The 25,286-nt window shown below is 37.7% G+C and overlaps 1 protein-coding gene across 1 annotated transcript in view; it reads left to right on the forward strand.

The window, feature by feature from the left end:
* Positions 1 to 25,286, forward strand: part of DLG2 (discs large MAGUK scaffold protein 2) — a 1,559,742-nt gene that overhangs the window by 223,442 nt on the left and 1,311,014 nt on the right. Inside the window, exon 2 of the mRNA XM_027848244.1 lies at positions 22,180 to 22,338. Coding sequence (XP_027704045.1) covers positions 22,180 to 22,338 — 159 coding nt within the window. The remainder of the gene's footprint in view (positions 1 to 22,179; positions 22,339 to 25,286) is intronic.

Here is a 25,286-nt window from a genome sequence, read left to right on the forward strand (position 1 = left end):
TTTCTACGTATCCTTTCATGTGTGTGATTGTAAGCTCATGAGGGCAGGGATGGTGCATTTTCCTTAATAGATAAATAATCAAGGCCATGATCACTAATGGCCAAGGCTATTACTATTATCTTCGGATGAGATGTGATTTTTGCATCATTTTGTAATATAGCCCTGTTGACAACTGGAGCATAGTTCTGATCCAACAATCATTACTTTTCATGAAAAACTCTAGCTTTAAAAGTCCTATTTGCCACTAGGCATAGCTTCATGTCCAAGAAAGACTACATGTTGCATGAACTGTATAGGGAATTTTTGTTCTGCTATAGGTTGGAATAAATGACCTCTGAGGTCCTTTCAGAACTAGAGACGCTGTGATTCATGAAAGCAAACATCTTTCATTGTCTAAAAATATGTTGATGATAAGAAAACATTTCAATGAAAGCACATTGTAAAGTATATGAAAATTTCATTCCAATGGCCTACCACAGTTTAGAGCTCACCTTAGGTACTCAAAGGCCAACATAGAAGATACCAAGCTTTCATAGACCCTAATGAGCACAAAATGCTTTGAGGATGAGCCCAGGAATAGTTTGTGTATCTGTTGCCCAACGGTCAGTCTAATGAAGTTCATTAGCAGACTGGTCACAACGTGCTGCCCACAGCTACTCTGGAGGATTTGTGAACTAAAGTCAGTGGAAGGAGTAGAAGTACTGACCAAATTACAAATTTTGTATGTATGGAAGAATCAAAGTATCATAGATGAAAACTTAGGATGTTTCCCCAATTTCCTCATTTGCCTTTATAATAGCACGTCCAGGAATTCAATCATTGTTCTGTGATTAGAGAGACAGTAGGGTGTAAGCAATGGAGTTATAAGCTTGGAATCAGGAAAACATGAGCTCAGAATTTGCCTCTGACACTTAGAGTACTAATTCCAATACCATATGCAGTTCCCACAGACTCTCTAGACTTCAGGCATTTGCCTTAGATTTATCTAAGCTATGAACTGATGGAAATCACAGCTCATTGGTATTTGACAAGCTGCAAGCAATAGAAAAATCATACAGATTTCATTTTATTCCCCAGCTCCCATTTTTGTTATGAATACTTGCTCATGATTCTTCACTCTTAGCTTTCTCCTCAACGTTCTTCTCACCCCTAACACCTTCCTCTTTGCCAAAAGACATGATTTTCCCCCTTTCTAGAACTGTTAAAAACTCATGTCCTTCATCAAGTCTTCCCTCAATAATCTTGCCTGGCTCTGGTCATTCCCAACATTCATCTAACCTGAATACTGTTGGGAGTTTCTGTCCAGCTGTGTTCAATCATGCACTTTTATAGTAAGAACTAACCCTTTAGGGACAGCTTTATTAAGTGTATACTGCTCACAAAATTTAAGAGGTGGAAGGTGTCTCAGAATGCGTCTGATCCAAACTATACCCAAGAAAGAATATGCTTTGCAATCACTCTTATAAGTATTCATACAGATGTTTTTTGAAGACTTTTAGTGGTAGGAAAGTCAGTACCTTGTAAAGCAACCAATTCTATTTTGGAATGACTCCAACTGTGAAGAAGAATTTTTTTATGTTGAGTATCCACTGCTCCTATTTCTGCCCTGTAGGACCAAGAAAAACAGGTATAATCCCTTTTATATGATGTCACCCTTTAACACTTGGAGAGAATTATCCTCTATGAAGTATCGCTCAACATTATCTTCTCTAGGCAAAATATTCCAAAGTCTTTCAATCTATCCTTATATCACATGACTTCCACATCTTTCACCATCCTGGCAAGATGTTAGATACATTCTTTCTTAAATGTCTAGGTGTTTCTTAAAATATGGCTACCAGAACTGGACACAATACTTCAGATATGAACTGACTAGAGGAGAGTACAGCAGTACTATTACCTTTCCTATTCTAGTTAGATACCAGGCCTCTTCTAATAAAGCTCGTTTTTCTTTTTTTTTTTTGTTTCAATATTACATTCTTGACTCACATCAACCTTGTAGCCCACTAAAACTCCTAAATATTTTTCATAGGAACTGTTCTCTAACTATGTGTCATAATCTTGTACTTGTACAAGTGATTCTTTGAAACATGCTTTAGACTTTACATTAAACTATATGAAATTTCATGTTATTTATTTCAGTCTTCATTCTGTCAGATTGAAATCTTTATTTTTGGGAGAGTTACTGACTAACTGTCATCCAACAAGTTATACCTCCCAGTTTAGTGTCACCAACAGATTTGATAAGCATGACATCTATGCCTTCGGGAATCACTAACATAGAAGTTGAACAACATAGGACCGAGCAGAGATCACTGGTACAGTTGGTTATGAATCATGACTTGTTACCTCTGTGTCCTTGGGCAAGTCACATTCCCTCTATGGACTTCTCTAAAATGAAGGGGATAGAAGAGATGATCTCTATGGCCCCTTCCAAGTCTAAATGCTATGATTCTATATATCTGCCTAATGATTCTGAGTGTGATGCATCAGTAATCAGTATCAGTATCAGGCATCAGTAATAATAGGATTTAGAGTAAGAAGAGTCCAGAGGGCCCATCTCATCTAATCTGTTCTTTATATGGATGAGAAAATTAAATTGAAGAAAGACTAGGTGGCTTGCCCAAGGTCACACATGTTCATCAGTAGCAGAGCCAACATCTGAACCTAGATCTTCTTGATCTAAATTCAGTATTTTTTCCACTATGCCATATTACCTACCTAATTAGCTGGTAAGTGGGAGAGTTGAGATTAAAATTTTGTTCTTTTGATTCCCAATACAGTAACTAAAATCTTACCATGCAGACATCTAGGCAGCAAGTGATTAACTTTCAGTTATAGCCATTAAAGTGAGATTAGAACACCATACAATAAATATTTAATAATCATTGATTATGTGCCAGGCACTATGTTAAACACTAGAGATACAAATTTCTCTGCTCTCAAGGAGCTTACTATCTAGTGGGGGAAGATACTACATAAAAGGAATCTGAAAGGGGGAGGGCCAGTGCCCATTTGAGAGGACAGGATGAAGATGTTGATGGACTTGAAACTAAACGTAACAGCTGGTGGCAAATGAAGGAATCCTAGAATTTTGAGCTCTCTATAAAGTGAGGAGTTTTTCCCCTCTGCCCTCTAGCCCTCCAGTCAGAGAGGCAGAAGCAAGTGAAGGCACTGATGAGGTGTGAATACCAAAGAGGAAGTAATCTCCATGATGATAATTTTCCTGGCAGTGAACTTATCTGGTTATGACTTTCTCCTGGGTTGTGTGATGAAAGTGATGATGGAGTCATCAAGCCACAAAGGCAGCAGAGCAGCTGGTGGCAAATAAAGAGATAAAAACGCAGATTGGAGAAGATGTAAAGATTGCAGCGTAGAACATTTATCTTAGCAGGCCCTCTTCTGAGGCAGAATGGTGCTGTAGTCCGGAGACACCTTCTGGAGGGTCTAAGAACTGGTTTGTTTTTTCCCCCAGATGGGGACATTGAATATTTTTAACAGGCTCCTATTCCCTCAGTGAGGCTCTATGTCTCAGCTGTTTATCTTCCTACAGTTAGTGTCTCCCTAGGATATGTCGGAAATGTCTCTGAAAGGAAAGCAGAGGGATATGACACACATGCATACATATACACCTACACACCTATTTGTGTCTGATGGTAGCCATCTCTTGGGGAGAAGGAGGGAAGGGAAAAAAAGGGGGGGAAGAAATTTACATGATAACTTTATTCTATATTTAAAAGGAATAGCAAGTTGTACATAATTGATTTACAGTGTCAGGCACAATCATCTTCTTTATTATACTATGTTATGGAAATACTTGTTTTATTCCATAAGTAAGTAAATAAATTAGTGACATCTTTTTTAGTGCCTCCAAATATGATGCCAACTTCAAATGCCCTGTGGTGTCTGGAAGCTTAATGCTGGATCCATGCACCCTAGGGAGAAATAGAGCTGATGATTGCTGGTGATTAGAGGCAGTTAATAGAACCCGTGGGAGAGAACCCTCCTGGGGAAAGAGGAAATGGCCCAACTTGCTCTCTGGGAGACTAAATGGAATTTCATCCCAAGTCAAGTCAGAATTTATCAGCTTCTAGATCCAGATGACCCAGGTAAGAGCCTGGGTGCAAAGAGTTCCATCTCATTATGCATTGCTGGAAAAGTTAGTTTCTTGATGTTCTAATATACATGACACTACAGCTCCCAATATGAGGTCCTTTCATCGCCTGCCTCCCAAGCTCGGAATGTTTCTCCCTCCTAATTTTTGCCTACTGGCTTCCTTCAAGATTAAACTCATATCTCTCCTTCTGCAAGTGGCCTTTCCTAGTGAACTCATGACTCCACCAGTCCCCTCCCACTGAGATTCCCTCTCATTTTAGACTATATATCTCCTGCATATTTTCATGTTATGTCCTTCATTAGAATTTTATGTGAGATCCTCGAGGGCAGGGTTTGTATTTTTGCCTCTTTTTTTGTATCCAGTGTTTAGTACAGTGCCTGGCCCATAATAAGTACTTAATTATTGCTTGTTATTGCTAATAATGAAGATACTCATGGGGGGGGGGGTGATTGCTGTCAGTAAGATTTTGATTTGTCCCATACAGCCTCTGACAGACATCAATGACAGTGGCCTTTTCATTCAGTGGTACCTGATACAGTGCAGGCCCTTTCTAATTTTCATGGATCCATAATTAGCCTCTCTTCAGGCTTTGCCTGGTACAAGAACATTTCCCTTCTCTGCCTACTTTTCACTTAGATTTAAATCCTAATTCCAATTAGAAATCAAGCAATCTGGAGCAAACATTATTTATAGCACCTCCCCAGTTAGAGACGATAGAGACTGTTGTTATAGAGTATTTTACAATCATTTATTAAATTGTCAGTTTTAAAAAGGTATCTCAAGATTCGAGTAAAAATTCAGAACAGCCCTCTTCATAGCAGTACCACTTGTGTGTATTCAGCCAGTTTCAGTCATGCCTGACTCTCTGTGACCCCTTTGGGAGTTTTCTTGGTGAGATACTGAAGTGGTTTGCCATTTCCTTCTCCAACTCATTTTACAGACAAAAAACTGAGGCAAAAGAACTGAGGTAAACACGGTTAAGTGACTGTCACACAGGTACTAAGTGTCTGAGGTCATATTTTAACTCAGGTCTTCTTGACTCTAGGCCTGGCCCTCTATCCACTTCACCACCTAGCTCCCACCCATTTGATGACAATACTTAAATGCTGGTTAACTTTCTGATTGCAGGGGCTCAGTGCTTAGAATATTTCCTGACTTCTTGTTGTTCAGTTGTATCCAACTCTTCACGACCCCATTTCTTGGCAGACATAATGGAGTAATTTGTCATTTCTTTCTCCAGCTCATTTTGCCTATGAAGAAACTGAAGTAAACAGGGTTAAGTGACTTGTCCAGGGTTACACAGCTAGTAAGTGTTTGTGGATGGATTTGAACTTAGAAAGATGAGTCTTCCAGGCCTGGTATTCTATCCATCTTGCAACCTAGCTGCACTTAGGTAATCACAAGGCATTTAAAATCATAAGTTGCCCCTTTCTAGGTAATCATAAGTCATTCAAAATAGCTCCCTTTGCTTTGGAGCATACAATGTGGTCAAAGACACAAATAAATTCCAAAGATTTGTAATTCACTTAAAATCACTACTTTTGTTCTTTCTGTTAAAATCAGGAAGTGTTTCTCTCTTTTTTCTTTTCTTTTCTTTTTTTTTTTTTGGCTTTGACAGAAATAACTTTTTTGGTTCAGCTTGCTAATTTACAGCATTGCTCAAAGAATGAGCTGAAGGATATATCAGAAACATTTTGTAAACCTTCAAAACATGTTTGATACCAATTCTTCATATCATATGTGGAGTGTGCCAAAAAACTTTGGACTTAGCGTCAGGAGAGACATGAGCATAAATCCCAACTCAGATGTTTACCAGCTTTATCTCTGGGCGAGTCATAACCTCAGGGTCTTCCTTCTCCCAATTTTGTATTCTTACTCTCTGCTTCACAAGGCTATCATGAGGACTTGTTGGAATAGCTTGTGTGTAAAGTGCTTTGTAAATCTGGAGGTACTATCTAAATAGAAATTATGATTAAATCCCTTCTATTAAATAATTATGTTTTTCCCTCACAAAATATAAAGTGATACAGAAGACAGCGTGGTTTTAAGCTAGGTACCACACTATATGTGTGGTATATAGAGAGAGCACTGGGCTTGGAGTCAGGAACACCTGTGTTCAAATGTGGCCTCAGGCACTATTATGGCATGCCTAATCTTGGGTAAGTCACTTAAGTGCTATATGTCTCAGTTTCCTCAACTGTAAAATAGGGACAATAAAGCCCTCCCAGGGTTGTGAGGACCAAATGAGAGAGTATTTATAAAATATCTGGAACCAAATAGGTACTTAATAAGTGCTTATATCTTTCTAAACCTGAACTAAGATATTTAGGACACTCTGTGTACACAAATGTAGATTGGTTTTCAGACCATTGCATGAGTAGAGGATATAGGACACATTGGAAATATAGAAGGTATGTGCCAAGCACAGTGCTAAATACTATACATATATATATATACATATATATATACACACACACATACATACACATGTATATGTGTATGTATATATATGTATATATATAAAATATATTTATTACAGTCAAATGGAGGAAGAAAGTACATAAAAGGAAGCAGGAAAGGAGAGATCATGGACCAGTGAAAAGAGAAGTGTGTCTGGAAAAAGGACCAGGGTTCAAATCCTGACTCTCGGTTACTGCCTGTGACCTTTGGCAAGTGCCTTAAGACTAGGGCCCTCATTTTGCTCATCTGTGAAAAGGGTGGGGGAAGGGGAGGAACAGGACAGGGCTAGATATCTCTAGGGTTCCTTCTAACTACAAGTTCCCTGATAGCAGGACATAATTTGGAGGAGCATGCATTATCAGTTGTAACCTGAAGTGGTCAGAGTTCTTCTGTGTTTGGGGATACGGGAAGCTGGAAAATACTAAAAGACAGAGCTAGAGCTGAAATGATAACTTAGGGTACAAGTTCTGTGTAAGCCACCAGATAGCCCTTTATTTCGGGATTGGGGAAAGCATAGATGCATTGCGTTCTTTTGTTGTAGTTGAATCATTTTCCAATCGTGTTTAACTCTTTGTGACCCCATTTGGGGTTTTCTTGGCAAAGATACTAGAATGGTTTGCCATTTCCTTCTCTAGCTCATTTTGAAGATGAGGAAACTGAAGCAAACTGGATTAAGTGACTTGCCCAGGGTGTCATACAGCTAGTGTCAGAGGCCAGATTTGAACTCATGAAGATGAACTTTCCTGACTGCAGATCCATCAGTCTATCTGTTACACCACCTACCTACTTTACAATATTTTTACTGTTCTGGGAGGGGACATGGCTGTTTCCTGGGAAGGTGTCAGGGCTTAGTTATCCAAGGGACAAAGAAGGGTCTCTTTTCACCCCTTCCTTTCTCTTATTTATTTCATCTTTTTTTTTCTCTCTGATGCTTCTGTCTCCACAACCACTATTACTATCCAAATTTGCTAAGCAGAATAAAAAAAGGAACTGAGGACCTAACATTACACTCTTACAATCACAGATTAAATAGCAGTGGGACACAGTGGAAGAAGTCTGAGGTTCTTTGGTCAGATCCAGCTACTGGTGCATGCTGCCTTTGTAACACTGAACAAATCACGTGGTTTATCTGGGCCACAGTTTACTCATCAGAAAAAAAGAGGTGGTTGTATAAGGTGGCTACTGAGGTCTCTTTCAAGGTCTCTTCTCAAGTCTAGATCTATGATCCTATGATTTTTTTAAAGTTAGATATCAAGTACGACCCCCTCCTGACTTGCCCAAGGAAGTTAGAGAAAGGAGTGAAGTGGTAGTGGTTGTTGTCCTTTATTCTCAAGAGGACCAAAATGACATCACTATGTCAAGGTCAAGGCATAGTGTGTCCCATTGTGGCTGATCTGACCAATATAAGCTCAGAAGGCTCAACCACAGGTTGGGCACAAATAGTCCCTGTGAACATTTGGAGTGGAAATGTCTCCAAATTTCAGTGTTTCTTTTCAGCTACTGCAATTCTGCTTTGCTGGTAGAGCGCAACACCTTCTTTGAAGTGGGAGACATAGGGCAAAGAGGAAGATGAATGAACAGAATAAGACAGGGGAAAGGAGGGAAAAGAAGAGGCAGATATTGATCTTTCTGGGTGTTACAATAGCATATCCACTAAATGGAAATGTTAAAATCAATAAATGGAGCATTTTAAGAGGAATATTTCCCTAAACCTGAGGGAAGTAAGTAAATACTAGCGTAGGTCAATTTGAAAAGCAGTGGATATCTCATACAATCTTGATAAATTTTGCCCTCCTCACCATTTGTGAGCCTATTCCTCTCACTTTTACCTGGCAACCCTTCTGATTTAGGCTTGAGGTCTTATTTAAATGTATTCTGCATTTGGAGTCGAAGTGGAAAAAGAAAGTCAGTCAACAAACATTTGCCAAAAACACACTTGGTAGGTTCTAAGCACTGAATGCAAACAAAGGCAAAAATACAGTCCATGCTCTCAAATAGCTCACATTCTACTGACCTTGTTCATCATATTCCATGTTGCAGGCATTAATCAAGCATGCATGGTATAGCAGTACTGGCTCTGTAGTCAGAGAACCCGTGGTCATATCTAATTAAGGTTATAGATACACCAAACACGGTTGCCATTTTCAAATTAAACTCCAAGTGTCCTTGACACCACCTGTGTGACTTTGGCCAATTCACTTGATCTCCTTGGGCCTCAGTCTCCTCATTTGTAAAATGCATGGGTTAGACTAGATGGCCACTGTGGTGCCTTATGACTTTAGCTCATATGAACCTAAAATATAGGCCATTGTTTGGTGTGTAGAATTGAAAATCTTCCTCTCATACTTCACCTGTTCAAATCCTTCTTTCTCTTCAAAGGCAATCTCCGAGAGATCCTCCATGACTTCCCAGATAAATGAGTTTCTTATTTCTTTAAATTTTCCTTGTACTTTATTGATGTTTTGACATTGTCTTTTGTACTGGAATTATTTATGTATGTGTTTTATTAATTTGCTGAATTTGAAGTTCCCAGGGGAAAGGTCAGCACTTTCTTTATCTGAAGAAAGTCGCTTCATGTCTCTGACCCTCAACTGACTAAAAGTTATTGGTAAAGATAGGATTAATTAATCTCTAAGGACCTTTCTAACTAGAAGATTCAATAATTCTATAAAGTAATAGCCAAGATGGAATAACTCAGTGAATACCAGCACTCAATGAAGTGAAACAATCATTTTCACCTCATTTATTTTAAGTGGTTGACACCTTAAACTCACTGGTTTTCCCTACTCATTGGACTTTTTCACATTAGCTGGAGGTTACTGCATTTGCAATTTGTTCCTTGTTTCAGCTGTCTTGCACTTCTCCAAAATACATGACTGATGCTTTTTACAAGTACGAGGACTTTTTTTTTTAAACAAAACAAATGTTTTTATGGGTGGGAATGAGGAAAGTTGGGAAGAGAACATTTTGCTATAGAAGACAATAATAATTGGTCTTTATTACTTAATTTTATTTTATTTAATTAGGTCTGGACTTGTGATTTCATTGTGGGGGGAATTTCTGAGCTTTGAAACTCCCTCTGCTGATGCAGAAAAGCAATTGTCTTTGGCGTATAGTCTTAGAAAGTTGCTTGGGAACCAAGAGGTTATTTGATTTGCCCATAGTCACACATCTGGTTTATGTCAGAAGTAATACTTTAATTCAGTTCTTCTAGATTATGCCACATTCACTCCCTTATTCATTATTACATAAAATTCTATAGTAATAATGATAACTTTTTATCTATTTTAATTTATGGAATAATGCAATCATTGCCATAACATAATAAGGATGATTGTACATGAAACAGCAAATCTATTATGTACAACTTGCTATTCCTTTTAAATATATAATAAAGTTATCATGTAAATTTCTTTTCTTTCTTTTTCCCCTCCTCTACCCTAGAAATGGCTACCATTAGACACAAATATATATATATAATATGTGTATAATTTATGTACATATACCTATATATGTATATATATACATATATGTAAAAATCCTTCTATACATAATTCTACTTATCAATTCTTTCTTTGGATGCATTCTTATGACATAGTTTTATGTTTTCAAAATATTTCCACATACATCATTGATTTAAAGCATGGGTTCTTAAATGTGGAGGTCCATGGAGACATTCAGGAGTTGTGTGAACTTGAATGGGAAGGGGGAAGCATATTTATTTTCACTAACCTCTAACTGAATTTAGTATTCCTTTCAGTTATGAATGTAGGCAACAATGAGCATTCTTACAAGAGATATCTAGGCTCCTCCAGACTACCTGGGGTCTTTGACAGAAAAAAAAAAAGGATAAGAACTCCTAATTGAGAGTTAGAACAGACTTAAGAGATGACATCATATATCCCCTTCTTTTTATAGGTGAGGAAATTGAGGTGCAAGGAGGTTCATTGAATTGACTAAGGTCACGTGGGTAAGGCAGCAGGGGGTAGTCACTTTGCAGAAGGACCAAAAGCAATTTAAATCTTGATCCCTGCCCTTCAGTTGCTTATAGCCTAATGAGAGCCCTAAGAGAGAGTACTAATAGCTGATGCTTCAGTACTTTTAAATTTACAAATACTTAACATGAAGTATCATATTTGCATCTCATAATAATCTTCTAAGATATAGCTATCAGCTATTTGGATGAATGAGTGATGTTTGAAAGCATTTATTAAGCTCCTACTATTTACCAGGCACTGTGTTAGGAATTGGGGATAAGAATATTAAAACTAAAATTCAGAGTCCTTCGCTACAAGGAGTTCCCATTCTAATAGGATATTCATGCATCTAGGGGATGCAGTGGGTAAAGGACTGGACCTGGAGTTGGGAACACCTGAGTGCAGATCCAGCCTCTGGCTCATCCTATGTCAGCTTGAGTTCCTTTATTTGTAAAAATGGGGAAAATCGTAGCACCTAACTTCCAGAGTGGTTTTGAGGATAAAATGTAATAATATTTCTAAAGTGATTTGTAAATCTTAGTGTTATACAAATATTAGTAGCCTCAATAAGGAGGGAACAATGTATATAAGGAAAGGTTTTCCAGGGAAGGGAGCTTTGTTCTAGGGAGTTACAGGGATTGAAATCATAGGATAATAAGTAGATTTTTGCTCTCTTGCCTTCTTTCATATCTAAGGTTACTTTCTATGTGTCCTATATTTATGTTGGATATACTTATTTATATACATCATCTCCTCCATTAAAATGGAAGGTCCTTAGGGGGGGAGAGCTGTTTTTGATTTTTCTTTGCATCCTCAACCCTTACCATAGATCCCAGCACATTAAGCGATCATTTCATATATGCTAATTAATTGATTGATGCTATTTCCACAGCAGTGGTAGTATAGGTTTGATAATTATTCCCAGCACAGAAGTGTAAAGTGAATTCAGAGAAAAAGTGGCATCAGGGAAGCTAGTCAAGTAGGACCTTGATTCCCTGTGGCTCTTTGGCTAGTTGAGATAAAAAAATATTGTGGATTAGGTAAATTGTATTCATTCACTGATTTGGGCAATGCTTTCTCAGCTTATCATTCCAAAGCAGAGAGAAATAACTCGCCCAAGGAAGGCAGTGTTATCTCTAGAGATAGAATCTGGAGAGATGATTGTCCCAAGAAGAGTCACAGGTCATACGACAGGATGGCTGGGTTGGCCCTGGTTTTCCTGTGTTCTGACTGATCGTTGAAGAAACTGAGAAACAAAGATGTTGTGACTTAATTGTAGCAACATAGTGCCAGTAGCAGTATTTCAACCATTCCTAATTCTATGAGCCATCACTTTGCAGGAATAGATATACAAAGAAAAGATAATTTATAAGCAACGAATGATAAATTCTTCTGTTGTTTCTATATGTCAATGAGATGGAATGCATTTATCTCTGAAGAAAAATAAGTATCAAACAGAATCAAAGGAATAGGTAAGGTCAGTGTGGGTGTGAGCAGGCTGCAACATTTAGCAAATGAAGAATTCTGATGAAGAATAGCTATAGAATATGTCAACAAGGAAGAGAAAACAGACTGGTCACATGGAAAAAGTGAGGGATGTAAGGTGGATGGCCAGAGTGTTAAACAGGTACTCTCAGAACGGTGGGAGAAATGGAGGAAGTTCCTGAAAAGATTGGATGGGCCTACTATGGTAAACTTTTGGGAGGACATGGTCAAGGGTTGCACACAATGGGTAAACATGATGGATTGCAACCCAAATTGATTAATGAGATCACGCATTAATTTGATGATTTCAATGATAGTCAAGTTGCTGATACTTATGGTGGTGGTAGAGTTTAGTAGAGGAAGCAAGACTGAAAAACGTTCAGAAAGTTTGATGGAGAAATTGAAATATAAGTTGGTTCATTGAGGAAAGAACATTCCTCAGGTAGAGGAAACTGAGTGAACAAAGTTATGGCTGTGGAAAAACTCCTGGGCAGAGAGATAGTAAGTAAGCCAGCTGCATGTTTCCTAAGAAATAATCATCTAATACTATGCTATAATACTAAATACTATACTAAATGTAATAATATAGTTCATCTGCAACAGAAACAAAAATAATTATATGCTGGTCTGAGGACTGATTCCTTCACTGCAAAGATTATACCATAAGCTCCTTGACAGCAGGAACAGTTTTTGTTTGGGTAGATTTTTTTTTTGTATTGCTAGTATCTGACACGGTGATAAGTATTTATAGAGTCTTATTGATCAATACATTGAAATATAAAGATAACTGACATGTACGAGGGATGTTCCAAAAAGGATTAATGCAGTGTTTCGTTGTTAAATATTACAGTTTTTAAACTACTAAAACTTTAAAAATGCACTAAGACTTTTGGGATATCCTGTATGATTTTTTTTTGAAAAAGTATGATTAACTTTATTTTTAAACAAAGTTTAAAATAAACAATATTAAAATATTACATTTATACACTATATGTGCAAATGAGTGGTGGTGTTTTCCTCATACAATGCACTGAGACATTTTAGGGGGAAAAAACTAACCTAGTACAGTTTCTTCAAAAGAAGAAAAGATTTCACAGGTCAAGCAACAGAAATAATCTAGTGTAACTTTTTTTTTTTTCTGATGAAATTCAGTTGCTTAGCTGCTAAGATATTTACATAGAAGCTTTTCTTTATACACCAACTTCTTGAGCGCCCTGCTTTGAGTTTTTACATTATTTTTCCAGGAAGTTTTCTAGAAGCCTCTGTATATACATCTTTCTTTTGCTTTAGCAATTTCTACTTTAAATCATGTCACTCCACATTGTTCTTTTTTCATAATGTATTTTTGAAGATAACCGTACATTTTCTGAACATAAATAACTTTAATCTCTACAACTTTTAAAAAACATACCTTAAAAGGCATATTTTCTTTGATATTTCATAAAGCAATTTTTCATATATAAATTTTCCCTACTAAAATTATTGTGGTAATATACAAAGGTTTTGTATAAAGCAACCTGTATATTAAACAAAACTCTGATTAAGATGGGCATAGCTATTTGCTAAATCTGGAGTTTAGAAAAGCCAACCATTTTATTGTTTTATCTTCTTTGGTTTTACCTGAAGATTATATTGATCTTCTTGAAATTCACAAAAGTTCATGTATTTTGGAGCAGAATGATATGGAAGCTATAATAAAAATTCCATCATTGTATTATATAACTTAAACCTTTGTAAACAGTCAAGATTATTTTTTCAAGAATTAACTGAATAGCACCAATCAGATGAGTTCTTGAACTTTCAGAGCACAATTTAAAAGTAGTACTCATCTAGTCCAAAATTTCTCAAACAGTAATATTCCTAATTTATCAGAATGAACTTTGTTGCACAAGTCCCAAAAATGTAGGTATGGTAAAAAATTATATCTGACTATACAGTTCCTGGATCTGTACTCATCCTGGGAATGAAATACTAATATTTGTAAACTAGTTCAGCTGTTTTTTTTTACAGCTAAAATTTGAACTATGGTTCCTATATATTATCTTATTTTTATTATATATATTTATTTTATTTTTATATTTTTATTATATAATATATTATATTATATAATATTATATTATATAATATATTTATTATATTTTTATATATTTATCTTATTTTTCATTTATGAAATAAAACAAGCATTTCCATAACATAGTATAATAAGAGAGATGATTGCACAAGAAACTGCAGATCTATTATGTACCACTTGCTGCTCCTTTAAAATATATAATAGCATTATCATGTAAATTTCTTTTTTCACTTTTTTTCTCTCCCCCCCACCCTAGAGATGGCTACCATTAGACACAAATATGTGTGTATACATATCTATATCTACATCTATACACACATGTACATACATATGCAAACATATATATATATATATATTCTATACATACTTCTATTTATCAGTTCTTCCTCTGGAATCAGATAGTGTCTTCCTTCATTTGTTCTTTGTAGTTAAATTGTATATTTATAATGGTCAAAATGACTTATTCACTTAAAGTTGTTCTTAAAACAATATTGCTGTTTTGTACACAATGTTCTCTTGGTTCTGCTCATTTATACTTATTAACTTATTTGAGCTTTGCATCAGTTCTGATGTGGATACCCCAGGAATTATTACTATTCACATTTTATAGACGAGGAAGGTGGGGCTTGAAGAAGTTAAATGAACTGGCTGTGGTCACAATTACTAAGTGTCAGAGGTGGGATCTGAGCCCAAGTCTTAAGTTTTCCTATACTGGCAGCTTTCTGCCAGTTAAATCTTTACTATTCTGTGTGCTTTCAGGATTCTAGAGGTGAAATAAAGCCATGAGTAAAGAGACCAGAATCCAGTGAAGGACTGGATTATGGGGCTAATGAGCAGATGCTCAAATTTCACTGTGGGCAATGAAAATGGAGAGAGGAAAAGGAAGGGTACATGAAATTAAATATTTGTTTCTTACCAATTACAAGCTATGTACTGTGGAGAATATAAAGATGTCTAAAATATGATCCTTCCCCTCGAGGAGCTCTCCTACATCTCTTTCTTCACTGCCACATTGTCCTTACTTAGCACTTTTGAAAGAGGAAACTGGTGAAGGAGGAAAATGTTCATTTCACCCTGTCACCTTTCTGAGTTTCTTGCTTACTGTTATTTCTTTTCAGGATTGCGTTGCCTGGGTAGCTCTTGATCTCAGTTATCACGTCCCCTTCTCACTCCCCCGTTCCTTCTGTTCTCATTCTCCTTTGAAGTTGTGAGCTGTTCATTCATTCTTTAATTCCGTCCTCACTCATTAGCTCAGCTTTCCACCTCCTCCTCCCTCTCTTTACCATGCAAACAAAAAGTCAACCTCTGCTGAGGGTGGGAAGCAACACTCACCTCTGTATTGGGATGTAGATATTTCCCAAGGCAGTTACTGTGTGCCAGCTTCCAGAAATCTTATCTGATCATTTAGTGAAATGCCTGGGACCACATGAAATGTCTTCTATATCACCATGCCTTACTCCCTCAGAATATTGGTTAAGCATTAAAAGGTTCTAAGTGATCATCCGGTCCATTTCATTGGTTAAGTGAATGGTTAACTTTGATTGCTAAGATCTCATCCAACTGAAAATACCATTTCTTCAACCCTGTATGTTTCTTATATGCAGCTTATAGGAGAGTTGTAGAATGTTAGTGATTGAAGGGATCATAGGTTTCAGAGCTGGGAATGACCTTAGAAGTCTAGTTCAACCTCTTTGTTTTATAGTTTTGAGGCCCAAAGGAACAAAGTTGAGAGTTGATTCCTGATCTGATTCCAAAACTACTGACAATAATGTACTAGTTCAACTTTCTCATTTTAAAGAAGGAGAAGGAGGGGCAGCTAGGTGGCACAGTGGATAGAGCACCGGCCCTGAAGTCAGGAGGACCTGAGTTCAAATCCGGCCTCAGACCAAACACTTGACACTTACTAGCTGTGTGACCCTGGGCAAGTCACTTAACCCCAATTGCCTAAACAAAACAGAAACAAAAATAAAGAAGGAGGAGGAAAAGGAGAAATAACTCCCATATCTAAAGCACATTTGGGTTGATAAAACACTTTAATTTTAACAACCCTGTGGGATATGTAGTGCAAGTGTAGATTTTCTGTCATTTGTAGATGACATAATAGATGTTCCAACAGGTGATGTGACTTACCCAAGATCACACATCTAATTAGTGTCTTAGCCGAGAGAATAGCTTCTATTTCTACTGCTATCACCTTCCTTTCCATCTTCTCAGGAATTTAGGTAGTACTTTAAGGTTTGCAAACTAAATTAGATATGGGATCATATTTGGACCTTGCAACACACCTATGAGGATATACCAAAGGTGAAATCATCTCCATTTTACAAATAAGGAAATTCTAGCTAAGGGAGAAGAAGAATCCATATGACTCCTAGTCTATTGCTCTTTCCATTACGTTAATGGCATTTTGTTTTAGTGTGGCCAAACATGTAGAAGCAAAGCAGACTTCTCTTCACCTTCTTCAGTGAGGGGAGGGCCAAGGATGGAAACTGAGAAGGGAGGGGATGACTAGAAGAGTCATGCCCTCTAAACTAAGAGATACTCTGGCTGTTAGATCTCCCATTGCTCCCTTCTATAAGCACAAATGCACATGTGAGTACAGGAAGCCTCTGCATCTTGTGCCCTGGGACAGCAGGTCAGGTAGAGGTGAGAAAGAAGGAGTAATTTTTTTTCCCTTCATTATATTCATTGTTGATAAAATAGACTAAAGAAAGGGATTATCGTTCTCTTGCATATTTGACTGGCACCAGACATCTTCCTGTGAAAAACATGTGATAAGAGTGAGAAATAGGGGCAGCTAGGTGGTGCAGTGGATAAAGCACTGGTCCTGAAGTCAGGAGGACCTGAGTTCAAATCCGGCCTCAGACCAAACACTTGATACTTACTAGCTGTGTGACCCTGGGGAAGTCACTTAACCCCAATTGCCTTAAAAAAAAAGAGTGAGAAATAAATAATTCTAATTCCATAGTCTCTTTAATATGTAACATAAGGTAGAGATAACATTAGGCTCTTGAAATCTATTCCAATGGAAGGCAGGCTTTGGAAGAGCCTACCAAAAGGAAAGACTTTGAATACCAGTTGGCTGCTGGACAGTGTGTCACTCTTCCTTTTGACTTGCTCAGCTAAGTAGGAAACGTAACTGAAGATCAGGCCATCAATCATTTTTTTTTTATCAGAACAGAACAGCCCACGAAGCCACATCCTGAATTTGGAAGGGGTTGAGATCAGCCTTGGGGAAGGATGCACTCAAAGGGAGAAAATCACAGGTCTTCAAAATGAAATACAGTGCAGTGATGCTGAGCTAACCTGGTGCTGAGGTTGACAAGAGTGCTCACTCAATGGCAAAGCAAGCAAGACGTCTTCTTTCCCTCTCTTGTTGACCTGTGATCAGAGGAAGCTGCTCTCTAGTTAGTTCAGTTTTGCATCTTGGGCAATTAGTGTCAGTTCTATACTCTACTCAGTCACAGAAGCATGTAATCAAAAGATAAAATGCCCAGGTCTCTCTGAAATGATTTTCATCTGCTGTGGTGGTACAAAAGTCTTTGAATGTGGAGTTAGACTAGGATAAGGCACTTAACTACTCTTGCACTCACTTTTTTCATTTATAAAATGAGGGGTTGTACAAGAAGACTTCTAGTGCCCCTTTTAGCTCTAAACTCATGATCCCTAACCAAATGAGCTGCAGAATGCTTACCAACTCCACAAATAAGGAAAATTCTGTTTGAGGGTTGCCCCAGGTTTCAGGAGGATAGTGCTTATACAACACTGTGGGATTCTTCATGCCAGTATTTGACTTCACAAGCATCTAATACTGGAATTAATTAACATATAAAGAGTATTGTGTGTCATTATCTACAGAAGAAAACTGAGTTTTATTGTCTAATTTAATGAATTTTTTTTCTGTCAGTGGCACGGGTCTTAGGTCTTAAGAAAGGAAGTTATGTAAAACAAGCCCATCATGACTTTTTGCAAGTTCAAAAACTTATTTTTCGATGTGTCAACATCTTAATGTGATAGGGGAGATAAACTGATATATATATATATATATATATACATATTATATATATGTGTGTGTGTATGTGTGTGTGTGTATGTACATACTGATAAATACTCCTGGAATTCCTGGAATTCATTTCATTTTGGTGAATTTTCTTTTGATGTACAAGGAAATTTGGATCTTTGTGCTTCAAGGCAGTCCAAAACTGTCAGCAGCAGCCCAAGCTTGACTTTGTTTCTGTCTGACAAATAATCTAACATCCACTGCTTCTCTTCTGAAAGCAAGAGTAGGAGAGAGGAAAGCAATCAAACTGAATAAAAGGGTTACTCAGCCATTAACAATGCCTAGACCAACAGATCTAGAATAAATACCAGCCTCATCCACAAGGGGGCCTGATGATTCCAAGTATCCATCGAGAGAACACAAGCAACTCAAAACCACAAGAAAATAAAAATTCTACCCATTACTCTAAATCTTCTCCGCTGAACTACCAATGATTTATGGGCTTGAGGTTTTGATCATCTGAGGTCAGTTGCAGTCTCAAAGATCTAGAGCTGGAAGGGCAATCAAATTCAATGCATCCATTTTACAGATGAGGAAACTGAGGCCCAATTTCACACAAGTCAGAATTAGCAGAGACCGGTTATTTCAATTTCTCCTCTCTTTAAGCTGTACCATGATGCTTTCTCTTGATAGAGATAAAGTGACATGTTGTAGTGAGACGCTGGAAGTCCTGGGCTCTAGTCCTCTTTCTGCTACTAACTCACTATATGACGATTAGCAAGTTATTTAAACTCCCTAGCTGGCTCCTATAAGATGAAGGTACTGGGCTGGAACAGCTCAAAAATTCCTTCCAGCTTTAACATCATAAGCGGTGTTCCCTAACCTTCCTCTCTCCCAGACTGCACCTAAGATTTTATGAGCATGGAAAACTATCAGTAATGAAATTCCCACTTCCAATTTGTAAGGGCACATATTCTCTAGCAGAGGTGTCAAACAAGTGGCCCATGGGCTGCACATGGCCCACAACACTCCCCAGTGCGGCCCAAACCAGATTAAAATATAATTGGGAAATATTTAACAAAATTAATAAAAATGCAACAGAACATAGGTAATATTAAAATTTAAAACTAAGTCAGTATGTGACCCTCAAGGATGCTTATGTATGGCTCAGTGCCTTCTGTTTCAATATGATTTTGGCACCACTGCTGTACAACTTAGTCTTAGAGAGTTTCCCAGAATGCTGAGGTTTAGTGACCTGCCTGGGGGCATAGCTAGTGTGTGTCAAAAGAAACCTAGACATTCCTCCAAAGCCTACTTTCTGTTTGCTATGTCATGCTGCCTCATTTAATGAGGCTATGAGTTGCTAATAAATAATAAGTAGGGAAATTTGAGAAGCCAACAATAGTATGGGAAGAAAGCCAATGAAAGAGATAGTAGACTAAATAAATGGAACACTCAATCTCTGAACAATCCTCCATCTGAACAAGAGTTTATAGTAGAATGAAGTTCAGAGGTTTATAGACCTGAAACTGAAAGTGATTTTTAGAGGTCTGCTAGCCTAAATCCAGCTGGGTAGTGCAGCAGATAGATCACTGGGGTTGGAATCAGGAAGACTCATCTTCATGATTTCAAATCTGGCCTCAGACACTTACTAGCTATGTAGCCCTGCACAAGTCACTTAATCCTATTTGCCTCAGTTCTTCATTTGTGAGATGAGCTGGAAAAGGAAATGGCAATATTTTTTGCCAAGAAAATTCCAAAATGAGGTCATGAAGAGTTGGACACAATTGAAACAATTGAACAACAACAGTCCAAATAACCCAATTTTACAGATTGAGAAACTGAAGCCCAGAGAGATGATGTATTCTCCTTCAACCCCTTCCCCCCCAAAAGGAATAAGTCTTATAAAGAGGCTTAAGTAATATTTTATCATTATAAAGTAAATAATTTTATGGATCTGAGATAAGAAAATTTGGAATAACCATTTTGGTAAATTAGTTGGGAAAACCTGCTTGCTTTCCTGTAGTAAATATTCAATTGAGATTATCTAGGATAAATTTTTGGTGGGTTCAATAACAATAGTTTTGTGATTTCTTCTAGTTCCATTCAAAAGTATTTGAATAAGGATTAAATCAATGGCTATTATGAGTTAGAGTGTTGGAGTTTGACAAAGTGTTATCAGTGAGGGGAAAAAGGGATAAGGAATTCTAGAATGGGATATAGCCTTGAGTTGAACATGTTCACCAAGGGGTTGAGATTGGGAAGAGAGTGTAGCTAGAATGGAGTGATCATTTAGAAAAGTATTGAGGAATAGAAGAACTGGAGGTTGCAGTAAAAATGAAAAACAGGGTTAAGAATTGAAAGGAATAAGGGAAGATAGAATGGTTAAAAAAATTTTCATTGACATAAATTCTGGAGTTAATGAACATGGAAGTGTGACACTTGTGGGTGATGGCAAAATCAAAAGTATGGTCATCTCTATTTTCAGCTCAAGTGGAATAGAAAAGGTCAGAAATGAATTAAGAAACTAGAAGGTTTGATTTTTGAGGGAATATCAATATATATTCAACCCCCTGCCAAAGGAGGGCAAGATTTGTGATAGAGAGAGAAACTTAGTCAGGCACTGATGTTGTTGATGAGGGAGCAAGAATATCTTGAGTGTCCATAGATGAACGAATGAATAAGGAATTTATTAAGCACTTACTAGGTGCAAAGCACTGTGCTAAACATTGGGCATACAAATAGGAAAAGGAGGCAGTTCCTACTCTTAAGAACCTCACGTTCAAATGGTAGAGACAACAAATAAATACGGATGATTTCAGCTGCAAGTCTTATGGAAAAGTCCCATGATCTTTAGGGTGCAGTGGCAAAGTCGATGTTTAGGTTTCTTCTTTAATGTTATTCCCACTGATAAAATTATAAACATTTTTTATATTGAACCATCTGGTTTTGAGCCAAGGACTTTGGTGGCAAGAGTTTTCTTTTCTGGGTCTTGCTACGGCTGTAACATCTGCAGGAACAGCATTGCTTCCTAGGATACTGTTTAAGGGTGCTGAAGTGGAAGCGTTGCTATTCCCAAAGCTCTGGGGTGCGGGGTAATGGCTGTCCTGTATCTCAGTATCTGAGGAGACACATGAGTCAAAGTGCTCGTGGTAGTTTAACTTGACTGGCATACTCTATTTCCTGTCTCTCCACCTGGGCTTCCTTCTGTGTCAGGTAGACTGCCTTACCTGCCCTGTGTGTGGCAGTTGGGTGGCTATTGATAGGGATGGTTGGAGCATTCTCTACAGGAATTGTTTACCCAGATGATAACTGTCAGGGCTAACCTGCACGCAGGAATAGCTGTTTCCTACTACTTGTAGGGCCTCTTTACCCATCTGCCTATTGGTCACATTTGGCCAGTTGTCATTGCTGGTGGTGAAAAGAAAAAGATGTCTTTAGGGTGGTTTGGAAGAAGTACTCTTTAGTTTCAGGGGCTCTGCTATTCCTTAGACTCTTGAGTTCAGTTTTCTGGGTTGTCCCCATCAGGATCTAAGTGGGGAGAGTGGTTATGTTGGTTTGTATTTCCTGGCATACTTCCTCCTATGTCTCCTTCAAGGTGTTTTGCACCTAACATTAGAGATCATCAGTAGGGATTTAAAATGGTTGATAATAATGGCCTATATTTCTCCATGAACATTTTAGTGCACAAAGCTACCATGTAAGGTATATTATCTCAATTTTACCAAAGACGAAATAGTCTCAGAGAGGAAAAGTGACATATCTGAGGTGATATGGAGCTAGGCGCAAACTGGGCTAGATCTCATGTTGCCAAGTCCAGCTTTCTTTCCACTCCACCAGCTGCGTCTTCATGACGTAATTTGCTCCAGGTACCAATTACATCAGGTTCAATATCCAAAGTGCTTGTCCTGGAGCATGGCTAGCCTCCAGCTGAGACTGTAAATGATGCTTGTTGGGCAAAAACATTGGTCTTGTTGATTTGATGTCAGAGTTCAATAAATGAGTGATCTGTGGTTTTCAGAGTTTCACCCTTTCCCAGAACTGATGCCTTTTTCTTTTTTCCCAGAAGTATCGCTATCAAGATGAAGATGTTCCACATGATCATACTTTACCTCGTCTAACCCATGAAGTAAGAGGACCTGAACTTGTTCATGTGTCTGAGAAGAACCTGTCACAAATAGAAAATGTGCACGGATATGTCTTGCAGTCCCATATTTCTCCTTTGAAGGTAAGTCAGGTTGATATTTGTCCATTGCATCAGGCCAAGGTACTCGGTACCTGGTGTGCAAGTCAAAAGAGATGCTTGTTGGAGTAATTCAAGGAGTCTCTTTTTTTTCTGAAATCCTATCATGTCCTTCAGTCACTGCAAGGCCCTACTGACAAATGGGCTATTATTGGATTGGAGTAGTTTATGAGGCAAATGGTGCATGGAATCTGTGTGTGATTCTTACAGAACAGTTGAGGGTGAAATGTTAAAAATAAGAGCAAAACATAGCTATTGAAGAGCTTCTGTCACATAGAAAGGGAAAGGGGAAGAGGGTCTCGCACTTCCTCTCCTTTGCTGGCCTTGGTCAGAGATTAAGGAAGAAAATACACTATGCTTGCTTTGTATTCTATTCCCATGTGGAGAAGTTAGCCTTCTACTTTGTCATGTGGTCCTTGAGGAAGCTTCTGGTCAGATATTCTCTGTCTATTAGCATATGCTGAACAACCCTTACCTTAATTCTCCTTTAGTTTTAAACGGCTTCTCAACAAGTGATGAATTTTGACAGATTAAGGCAGATATATGAGAAGATTTTTTTTTTATATCTTAGTGTTTGTAGTATTTCTGTAGCTTTTTTTCTTGAATAGTGTTATAAGTAATTATATTTTTCTGCATATAACTTAAAATGGTTAAAGAAAAATGGACCAAAGTCAACTTTGGTCATCCATACAGTACAAATATTGGAAAGGTTGATAATACTGAACAGTGAGGAATCTATAGTTATTGATATAGGAAAGAATTAGCTAGCATTTTGCTGCCTGGACATTATTGACAAATAATTCTATCCAATTAAATTCAGAAAATATTTTAATAGACCTGTTGGATACTAATTGTCAAGAGATGCAAAGAGATTTTTTTTGCCCTTGTAACAATTAGTCTGATGGGAAGAATAAGAACTATATAAGAATAGCAGGAAGTCGAATGTCCCAAGTGTTGTAGGAGCCATGCATGCTTCCTTTCTCTTTTAGTTTTAAATGGCATCTAAGTAAATCATGAGAGCACAGGTTGCAGGGATCATTTGTACTATATGGATGACCAAAAGTTGATGTCGGCTCATGGAATCGCTTCTGGTATGTAGGGTGAGCAGGGTAAAATCAAGGAGGTGTCCATCAAGGAGATGGCATATGGTCCGGCCCTTTTTGGAAGGATTTGGAAAAGTGGAAATTGGCATAGGAAGTGTATTGTAGATGGCATATGATCCGGCCCTTTTTGGAAGGATTTGGAAAAGTGGAAATTGGCATAGGAAGTGTATTGTAGATGGCAAAGTAAATATTGAGGGCGATGTTATGAAAGCAGAAAAATGGATGGTGGGAGGTAAAGAGGACAGATAGTTTCATGTTATATATATAATCCTTAGAATTTTTTTTCATTTTGGGGGGTGCTTAGCAATGACTTTCTGGGTATATAGTTTTCTAGTGAAGAAACTCCCCTCATTGGCACAAAATGGCTCCTGCCCTTTTATTCTAGAGTTACTTGGGACCCTTGAAGGGTGGCTCTATGGAAATTAATAAAGAATTAATAGTGTTCATTCATTATTCCTTTCAATAAACATTGTGATGCCTTCCTTTCCATCAGCCCCCATATCCAATAATAAAATAAGAATGTGCATAGCTCATTTAAAGTCTTTAAAGCCATGTTGACATACATTTGAACTTCACAGCACTCCCATGAGGCAGGTACTAGTGTTGTGACTGTTATCATTGTGCAGATGAGACAATTGGAGCTCATAACTTTCTTATGGTCACAGAGCTAATGAGCGATAAAGGCAGTATTTGAATACATTCACTAAAGGTAAAACTATCTTTCAGTTGTCAACTGGATTCTACTGCTGCAGTATTTCTCAAATCCTTCCCTATTTTCCAACCATACTTCAACCACTCCAGATTAAGCCTTTATCACCTCTTGCCTAGTTTTAATGGATATTCCTAGCCATCAAATCTAATTTCACATAATTACTAAATAAATCATAGCAGGGATAAGGGATTATACTGCATCATGAAAGACCCTGATCTGTGCCATGGGACCTTATGACATTTATTGGTCATTCAGGAATAGAACCAGATCTTACATATTCTAGGATGCTGCTCTAATCATTTGATTTTAAAATTAATTTAATTATAACTAAATAATTATTACTATTATATGCACATGTGTTTTGTGTGAAAGATTTGCCTCCTTAATACAATTACATGTTTCTTGAGAGGAAAGACTATGTCTTCATACTTAGTGGGTACTCAGTACATAAAGAAAATAGCATAGAATTATGGGATCTTAGCATCAGAAGGATTCTCAGAAGCTATCTCAGTCAATTCTCCACTCACTTGCCACACACCTACTTCCTAGCTTCCTGTAGTCTGTCTTTCTTACCAACTACTTTAAAGAAAATACTCTAACGAAAGTCACCAATGGCTTCTTAACAGTAAAATTCAAAGGCTTTTTCTTGGTCTCACTTCCTTTCATTCATCTATACTCTCCTAGTTTTGATCAACATCCATTCAAGTTTGCTCCTCTGTATTCCTCACAATGTCTATATATAGTTATTGTTGTTCATTTGTTTGTTGTGTACAACTCTCCATGACCCCGTTTGGGGTTTTCTTGGCAAAGATGCTAGAGTGGTTTATCATTTCCTTCTCCAGCTCATTTTATAGATGAGGAAACCGAGGCAAACAGGCTTAAGTGACTTGACCAGGGTCACACAACTAGTAAGTGCCTGAGGCCAGATTTGAAGTTAGGCCTTCCTGACTCCAGGCCTGGCTCTGTCCACTGTACCCCCTAACTGCCCCTATGTATATAGTAAGTGATCAGTAAATTCTTGTTGATGGATTTATTGGGGTAGAACAATCAAGAAAACAAACCACAAACAAGCAAGGAAGGATGATGTCATTGATGGTGGATTGGACAAGGAAAAAGGA

The sequence above is a fragment of the Vombatus ursinus genome, unplaced genomic scaffold, assembly GCF_900497805.2.
Source record: "Vombatus ursinus unplaced genomic scaffold, bare-nosed wombat genome assembly UNPS02005659.1, whole genome shotgun sequence".
Taxonomy (NCBI): domain Eukaryota; kingdom Metazoa; phylum Chordata; class Mammalia; order Diprotodontia; family Vombatidae; genus Vombatus; species Vombatus ursinus.